A 9016-nucleotide genomic window follows, 5' to 3' on the forward strand; every position below is an offset into this window, starting at 1 on the left:
AGAATGTCTTTGAGGGGGAATGAACCCCGGGCAGAGGGAAGCATGCACAAAGGCCCTGAGGCAGAGTGTAGTTGGATGTCTGTGGAGCAGAGTAAGGGGGAAGGTTAAGGACTCTCTATCTCTGAAAGATGGACCCAGGAGCTGGGCACTGAAGCCCTAGGGGTTAGAGGCAGAGGATCATGAGGTGTGCCTTTTGATGTCCTTTGTCGATGCAGGAGAAGCCAGAGGGCATCAGAGATCTCAACCAAGAGTCTGGGGTGGGTGCTCCAGAGAGAGGATGGAGCCAGGACCAGTGAGGTTACCATGGTGATGAGAGGGTCATAACATCAGGAGATGCACTAGAAATCGAAGGACAGACTTCCCAGAGATGCTTGGAGCCAGCTGGGAAAGTCAGGCTCCCTCTGTGTTGGAAGTCCTAGAAGATTACAGGGGGAGAGTGGACGTTGGGCCTGAGGACACCCCACCTCCTGTTGGCAGGAGGCCACCAGGTGCCTGAGCAAGTCCAAGGAGCTGATGGAGGCTGTGCTGAGGGACCCGGGGCTGCTGGCTCTCCAGCGGGAAGGTGGAGCTACGCTGGCCAAATTGCAGCAGGAGGCCAGCAGGCTAAACGCCAACCCTGATATCAGGTATAAACACCCATCCTTCGTTCCCCATCAGAGCTGGGAAGGGGGCCCCATCGAAGGGAATGCTTAGGGTGGGTCTAGGGAAGCCGCCTCCTCACTCCCCGAGCCTTGGGAATAACCCGGAGCCCCTCCTTCATCTCTGGCCATTTTCAGCCAGGAACAGGCATTAGAGGACTTTCCCTCTTGTCTCCTCCCTCCCTACATGGACCACGCCCTTTTCCAACCCAGACTCTGGCCCAAGCCCTTCAAGATCTGCCTCATTTGCTCCTGGCAAGAACCTGGCGCTGCCCACGCCACCCTTATTTGGCAAGAAGAAACTGAGACCGAGGAGGAGGAAGTAGCAGTAGGGCCCATAGGGACCCAGGCTGGGGCCCGTGCTCAGCCTGGAGGAATGACCTCCGGAACCACAGAGAGGGTGACACTGGCCTCCTTGACGTCTGACGTCTGCAAAGCGGAGCCTCCTTAATCTGAAAATCAGATGTCCCGACTCTGCTAAACTCTCAGACAGTCTGGGCACAAGGGGAAAGTTACACCCAGAGAAACTTGACTTTGTCACAAAAGTTACTGAAATGACTGTGTAAAATTACTTTCAGGCGGTGTGTAAAGGCGTGTCTGAAATGGAATTAGACTTCTTGCCTGGGCCGAAGTTCAGGTGCCCACACACCTCCTTATGTATATTCAAGTACCCTGAAATCGGAAAGGATTCCAAAATCTGATATGCTTATGGGCCGGAAAGAAGGGAGAGTGAGCGTGTGATTGAACTGGCCAGTGACTAGAAATAGTTGCTCTAGGAAACACAGGTGCTTGTAGTCAGGAGTCAAGAGCGAAGTGTGTGCGCACGCTTAAGAACAACTTGTGCATCAAGCCAACACTTGATGTGTGTGTGCACTGCTCTAAAAAAAATTATAAATATTAACTCGTTTGCTATTTTTTGAGGTACCTGAGACTCAAGGAGGACTGACTGAGTATCCTAGGGCCAAACACATCACCTGTGAGCTGCACCCCTAGACCAGAGGCAGGTTCATGCAGGTGGAGCCGGAACAAGAGTGGGTCCTGGTGCCAGGTGTGAGCCACCTCCGGCCCCTCACAATGCTTCTGCCTCACCTGCTTCTCTGTCCGCCTCTCCTGTCTACCCGAGGTCCTCCAAACCGCTGACCTGGAACTCCACCAGGGGGCGCTGTGGGCCCACGCTCACCCAGCCTCTTCCCTGGTCTGTGCTGGTTCCTGCAGCTCTCTTGGCTAGCCTCTCCTTCGGGGCATTTTTTGGAGGATTTCTTCTGATGTAGAAGAAGAAATCCTTTAAAAAGGCAGTCTTTCCTTCCATCATCTTTGTCTGAAAACCGGCTCTGCAGGGCAGGAGTTGGGGACTCCAGGTTTCTCCCTTCACTGAGCATCACCACAGGAGAAGCCCCATAGGACTAGCCTGTTTCAGGTCCTCTGGCTTTGGCCACTTTAAAAATGCCTTGTAGGGAGGGTGGGTCCCAGGTTCAAGGCCATCCTTGGCCTTACAGTTTGAAGACAACCAGGGACCCTGAGAGATTATCAGAGTCACGGGTTACGGTTGCCACCCTCTCTGCACCCATGGGTGTTGCAAAGGTGTGAGCACCAGCTAGCCCCCAGTGCCCAGCACTCCAGAGTGTTTCTCCTGAAGGAGGGAAGGTCCCTGGCTGCCCAGAGCCCCCTAAGCAGCGCTAGAAAGTTCCATGGTCGGGGCCTCACGCAGAGGCCTGGGATGGAATGTGGGTGCTGGCCTTCCAGAAGCTCTTGCTCGGGTCACTGACTGCTCACAGCCTCTCTGGGAAGTGGGTCCTGTTACTATCCCCACTTTACAGATGGGGAGCCAAAGACACCCCCCCAAAGTGGTGGTGTTACACAGGGACCCACACCAGCTTGTAAGCCAGCTGGGATTCATACTCAGATCTACCCAGATGGCTTAATACTTTGCCAAGGAAGAGGGAGATTATTTTGGTTCCTGTGGCATCCTCAGGTTTGCAGCTGAGGCCCAGAGAAGGCTAGGAACCTGCTCTAGGCCACACAGCACCCCAGCTGGGGCCACAGATTAGGGAGGCAGGCTCGAGCCTGATGAAATCACAGGGAGGGGCATCTTCTCATCCTCTGTCCCCAGGAGTTGTCTGATGGAGGCTGTCACCCTCTACAACCTCGTGGACGATCAGCTTCACGTCCTGGTCACGGCGTCCAATCACCTCCTCCGAAGGCTGGAGCTCCGTGTCCGCCTGGGCCACCTGGAAGCTGCCATTCGCCAGGTGAAGGAGACACCTCCTGGGGGACATGGCGCTTTACAGGGGTCCCTTTGTTCTGAAGTTTAAACACCAGGCTGGCAGCCCTCAGCGTTCCGAGCAAGGCAGAAAACATGCATTCACTGGCATTCAGTCACAGGACCAGAGGCCCCTCTTACCGCCCGACCCTCACTATTCGTGCCGAGGCATAAAACGGAGCCAGGGGCGGCAGTTGACTCTTTGCCACTGGCAGGTGTTTCCCCAGACCGTTACACACCCCTAAGACAGGGAGCTCATCCCCCAGAGATGAACATTTTTAGGACCAGGAGGCAGGGAGTGGCCAGACTGGCTTAAGTCTTGCTTCCTGTGACCCCGAGCCACCTTGGTTTCACACACACAGAGGGTCTGCTGTGTGCAGGACAGGATACTCACAGTACCGCATCCCCTCTGGAATGAGCCGAAGGAGGTCATTGCCCTCTGGCATTGGCAGAATGCAGCCACACGCTCCCTTCCCTCCCCGATTTTGCTGTCCAGGCCCATGACTGACAGGACAGGAAGATTTTGCTCCCCCACCCCGCCTCAGAAGTCAAGAGATCAGAGTTCGCTAGCTCAGACAGGGGAGTGTTTCTATCATACAAATACATGGACCCGAGTCTGATCCGAAAAACCTACATAAAGCGCTGGGTATACTTTGACAAGTGTACGCCACTTGTCATCTCAGCACGAAGGAGGCCGAGACAGAAGACCCCTGGAGCCCTCCAGCCAGCCAGGCCTCGCCTCATTGGTGAGCCCCAGAGCTCAGCGTATCAAAAATAAATAGATAGATAGATAGATAGATAGATAGATAGATAGATAGATAGATAGATAGATAGATAAATAACTAAATAAATAGGTGGTAAGAGCCTAGGGAGCAACACCCAGGTTGACCTCTCACCTCCACATACAAGTGCACTCACATACACCCACCTGCATACGCACGCGTGCACACACACACACACACACACACACACACACACACACACGCATTTATACACACACGGAAGTAGGCAGTTGGCCCAGGGTGGCTCCTTAGCTGCCCATCACAACCTCCATCCCTGTCCTCTGCCCAGGTCAACGACTGGATGGAGCGGGAAGGAAGCCAGTGTCTGCAGGCACTCGCCCCCGTGGACATATGCGCGGAGACAGTCGAGAAAGTCCACGCAGAGTTTGAGGATTTCTTCCTGCAGGTTGCGGTAGGTTCCAGGACCTCAATGGCCAAGAGGGTGTTGGAAAGGAGTCTGCCACATCCCAGATGCAGGGTGGGAAAGTGCAAGGGAGATTTCAGGGGCAGCGAGGGGGCAGTTTGGACCACGGAGGCATCGCTTTAGGTTCTGCCTCCTCCAGGAAGTCCTCCACGGCCAAGTACCAACAAATCAGAATCCCTGATGGTTTCTTAAAATGCAGGTTCCAGGGCACAGACCTAGGCCTGCTGGGTCAGTGTAGAGAGACAGTCATATTTGTGATAGACACAGAAGGCCTTGGCCTGTCACAGCACACAGAGAACTCCAGGCAGGGAAGATGGAAGCGGCCTGGAGACAGCAGAGAAGACTGTGGGGGATCAAAGCCTCTGACATAGAGAACCTTCCAGATAATTCTGAACTTTCATGGCAAAGTCCCAGACTGTTGGATGTGTGACAATGCCCATGTGTTAACTTTTGACCACGGGCTGAGCCTTGTAGATAGGGAAACTGAGGCTCAGGAAGCCAGGGAGGCTCCTGACTGCTGCATGGGTCCTCAGGCAGGAGTTGAGTAAACAGCCTTTCTTCCGTCTCAGGCCCAGTACCGCCAGGGCCTGGAACTGTGCAAGCAGGCAGCCCAGCTGGGAGCTACGGAGGAATGGGCAGGTGAGACGGGGCTCCCGGACCTGCAGGCCTTTGCCTCCACCCAGCAGGCCTTCCAAGCCAGGCTGACACACTTCTACATGGCCGCAGAGAGGCAGCGCACTGACCTGGAGACGCTGCTTCACCTCCACCGCTTCAGAAGGAAGGTGAGCGGGCCCCACGGCCTGTTGGCACACACCCACATCTTCCCGCTGGGGTGGCGCAGGCTTGGGGCCCCCTTACCCAAGCAGGCAGGGTGAAGACAAGACATTACGTTAGACGGGAAATCCGCCAGAGTGCAGACCCTGCGAGCCGGCACTTGCCTGCCTCTGGGTGTGTCAGGGCCACCTTCATTGCTCTCATTTTACAGGGGAGGAAAGTGGGTAGGGTTAAGCAGTCCTTGAGTAGGATTTGACTGCAAAGTTTCACCCCCTAAATCCACATAACCAGCCCCCCCCCCCCCATTTTTCTAACGGAGAAACTGAGGCCTTTGAACAAGAAAGCAGTCTCGGATAGCTGGGACCAAGCGGACAGGAAGCCACAGGGATGTCCTATGCCCTCAGCTGCCCTTTGAACTTGCCAGGAGGGACAGAGCGTGGGAGGAGCTTGATCCCACCCCCCAGCTGTTGGCTGTCTTAGCATGAAGGGGCCGAAGGAAACACAGGATGCTTCAGAGGACAGTAGAAGGGACCCAGACAACTCACGCATGCCTAGGGACCCAGAGGACAGGGCTTCTCTGTTTCCTCCGGTCAGGGACAAGGCAGGCAGATGTCAGCTGTTGGCAGGGAAGGGACACCCTCCCCCTTCCCCAGTATGGAGAGCACAGGAGTGCAAAGACATGGGCCATGTGTGCCCATGTGGGCTGTGAGACCTCCACGGCCATCCCCACTGCTCTGAGCCTCAGCTTCTGCTGATAACAAATATGGCCAGTGCTGCTGTTAATAAAAACGAGGTCTCGAGTGCTAGGCTCTGTTCCAATCACTTCACTGTCACGCCAACCCTCTACTGAAAACAGAGAGGTTGATCAGCTCACCGAAAGTCACACAGCTGGCAGCTGCCAGGGCTGCAGTTCAAAACCCAGACATTGGGCTTGACTGTACTCCCAGCCAGGTGGTAGGAGAAGCAAATTTGGGCTGGAGAGATGGCTCAGTGGCTGCTCTCCAGGAGACGCAGGTTTGATTCCCAGCACCTCCCAATCTGCAGCTTCACCATGCTCTCCAGGATCTGAAATGACCCTGCTGCTGACTGCTCCCTTGTGCCCTCTGGGTTGTGAGCTCTCTGAGGCTACAGAGCACACTCGGTGTTCAGAGAGAGCTAGCCTGGGATGGGTAAAAAGAAGGGGAGGGGGAGAGAAGAGGGCAGGCTGAGTCTGTGAGAAGAAGGTAGCATTCAGCCAGGGCAGGAAGAGCACCATGGGAGAGGGCATGCCTGGCTGTCTCCCTGTCTGCCTCTGGTGGTTTGACCAGGGCTGCACACTGCCGCCCTGACAGTTCTGAGTCACTGGCCATGACTGTCAGGCTTGGCTGGGAAGGTGCAGCCACGCAGGACCCTGCCCAGGCTGGGTACCTTCTGCCCTAAATAATCCTAACTCGATTGTCGGCTAACGGAGATTTATGGTGCCATGAGTTTTGAGTGCTACAGCGAATATGAAGCCATTTATCTAAAGACAAGCTCCCTTAATCCGCAGAGAGACGCCTCCGAGCAGCAAATGGCTCTGCTGTCCTCTGGCTAGTGGCTTTCTGTCGGCCCTAAATTAATGGAGAGAGAGAGATGATCCTTTGCATGAGCGGCTGTAGCATGCCGGGGGTGGGGAGTGAGGAGGTTCGAGGGAGGGGAGGGGAGAATCACATGCTGGGCAGAGGCCCAGCTAGTGTATGGGCTGCGGAGCCTGCTGAGCTGACCCACCCACCCCTGCCAGAGCCACCTTTTCTTTGGGTGCATGAAACGGAACTGTAGGAGGCAGGCCAGATCCAGGATGGGAGTCCAGCTCTGCCTTGCCTCAGTGTGCCACTTGGGACAGGTGACTTCACTGCCTGGAGCCTCGGTTTTCCTCTCTGCGGGATGAGCTGCTGATCCAGCTCAGAGTAGTGACGCAGAACCAGCGAACAGATGGCACTCAGGACGTACTAGCGTGCTCCTTCCCCAGTGACTGGGCTCCCTACCCCTGGATCCCTTTTTACTTTTTATTTTGAGGCAGGGTCCTTAAGTTGCCCAGGCTAGACTTGAACTCACTCTGTAGCCCAGGAAGGCCTTGGATGTATCATCCTCCAATCTTGACGTCCTGAGTGCCCAGAATGACAGACTTATACCCCCAGGCCTGACTACACTCGTGTGTGTGTGTGTGTGTGTGTGTGTGTGTGTGTGTGTGTGTGTGTGCGTTACACAGGTGCCTGTGGAGGTCAGAGGATAAATGCCAGGCTCCCTGGCCCTAGAGCTTGCTGGGATTGCCCTGTTTCAGCCCCCCGTCCCACATCAGAAGCACTGGGATTACAGTTGCAATCTCCCCTAGGCAACTTTGCATGTTTTCTGGGGATTTGAACTCAGGTTCTCAGGCTCGTGTTGCACTAAGCTGCTTCCTTTGCCCACTGAGCCCTTCCTCCCCAACTCCACTCTCAGTTCTGCAGCTCTTGTTTTACGGTATGCCCTGCTGGTCCATGGGCCTGTCAGGAGATGCCTGAAGAGCCTAAGGGTGCTGCTAGAGGCTATTTGCAGGGGGCACCCATATGAGGTCCCCCAAAAGGGGGATAATGTCATCACAGTCAGCAGAGAGTATTGTCACCAGGCTGTGTACCTATCAGTTCACTCAGTCACACTGACTCAAAAGCCCCTGCTCAGAGACTCATCTTGCCTTTATGGACCCCCTGCCTCCCTTTCTCCTCCTGCCCTTAGATGTCCCGGTTCCACATGGACTGTCAGGACCTGATGACCCAGCTCAGGCAGGGCAAGGCCTTGAGGGCCAGCCCTGGGGACCAGCTCCACCTCCGCCTGCACCGCTACCTGAAGCTCCTGGTGTCTGAGTTCCAACCGGAGAAGCTCCTGGCCATGAAGCTCCAGGTGGCCTCCCTGAGCCGGGCTGGCCTGGGCCAGGAGTTGTGGGAAGAGGTGCAGGAGCGACACCAGGAGATCCAGAGCTTGCTGAGGAAGGCTCTAGCCTATTGCCCATGCCCAGAGGTTCCTGCTGCCCACTCGGCACACACAGATTGGATTAGGCCGGGGCCTAAGGGCCAGGGTCTGCCTACAGAAGTGGTTTCCAAATGGGACAGGGCTCTACAGGACTCTCTGGCCCTGGACCATGTGTCAAAGTCCCACTGTCCTCCCCAGTGCCCTCAAGGGGAACAGAGAAGAGACATGTGGGCAGGCCTGACACCCCAGGAAGCTGGACAGTCTATGAACAGCGAGGAGGGCAGGGGTACCCCCAAGCTCCCCGAGCCCACCCCGGAGCGTCTCCTTGCTTCCCTCTTTTCCTGGAACCACCTTCCCAGACAGAGCAAGGCCTCGCACCCGACTGGGGGCAGCTTTTCCTCTGAAGGAACAGGCTCACAGACATCCTTGGAGGACTCACCCCAAACAAGCCCTCCCTCGTCCCTCTAACTGGATCTGAACTATCACACCAGCTCCGGGGGCTGTGATAGGACTGACAGAGGGGTTCTATAGAGCCCATGCCACGCTGTCACACATGGCCATGAAGCAATGTGAGGAGGACCATCTTCTGGCTCCAGCAAACTCTGAGGGGATAGACTGTTACCTACATGGAAGAACGCATGTAGGCGTTAGAATCCAGACTCAATAAAAGGACATTTTTATTGAGGGCTGGCATGGCAGAGTCTCACATGGCAAGGCTGTCAGCTAACAAAGTAGTGGGAGGGGCCTTGTCTGAAGCCCCACAGTAACAGACCCTGAGACTTTGCATTCGACAGTGACCCTAGGAGCCACTGGGAAGAGGCTAAGCCCGGGGTTGGGGGGAGATAAAGGGCATTTGCCAAGCAAGCTCCATCTTGCTGAGGTGTGCCAGGAGATCAGCAGGGACAGCAGCAGGTCTCCCAGGTGCCCATCTGAGGGTGGAGACAGCCCAGTACTCCTACTCCCAAGGAGCTGGCTCTGGTGGGCGAGGGCAGCAACATGGCAGAGGAAGAGAATATTTGGTGCAGAGGTCTCCCTGGGGACTGCCCTTCTACGCCCCCCCACGCACACTCAAGGAACCACATGGAATCTTGTTTTTGCATTTCACACACACCCAGTTCCCATAGAGTGTTACCTCATCACCTCGTCCCATGTTCAATGTCAACTGTGCTGAGAA

General features: G+C 55.6%; 1 protein-coding gene across 3 annotated transcripts in view; it reads left to right on the forward strand.

Moving 5' to 3' along the window:
- Positions 1 to 8526, forward strand: part of Kiaa1755 (KIAA1755 ortholog) — a 31944-nt gene extending 23418 nt beyond the window's left edge. For 2 of the 3 annotated variants that reach the window (XM_055602176.1, XM_055602178.1), the window contains exons 10-14: positions 478 to 626; positions 2749 to 2887; positions 3970 to 4092; positions 4674 to 4886; positions 7609 to 8526. In XM_055602176.1, the coding sequence (XP_055458151.1) occupies positions 478 to 626; positions 2749 to 2887; positions 3970 to 4092; positions 4674 to 4886; positions 7609 to 8310 (1326 nt within the window). In that variant the 3' untranslated portion in view covers positions 8311 to 8526. The remainder of the gene's footprint in view (positions 1 to 477; positions 627 to 2748; positions 2888 to 3969; positions 4093 to 4673; positions 4887 to 7608) is intronic. The other variant, XM_055602177.1, reaches the window with a different exon arrangement.
- The last annotated feature ends 490 nt before the right edge of the window (positions 8527 to 9016 follow it).

The sequence above is a fragment of the Psammomys obesus genome, unplaced genomic scaffold (assembly GCF_907164565.1).
Source record: "Psammomys obesus unplaced genomic scaffold, mPsaObe1.curated_primary_1811, whole genome shotgun sequence".
NCBI lineage: Eukaryota > Metazoa > Chordata > Mammalia > Rodentia > Muridae > Psammomys > Psammomys obesus.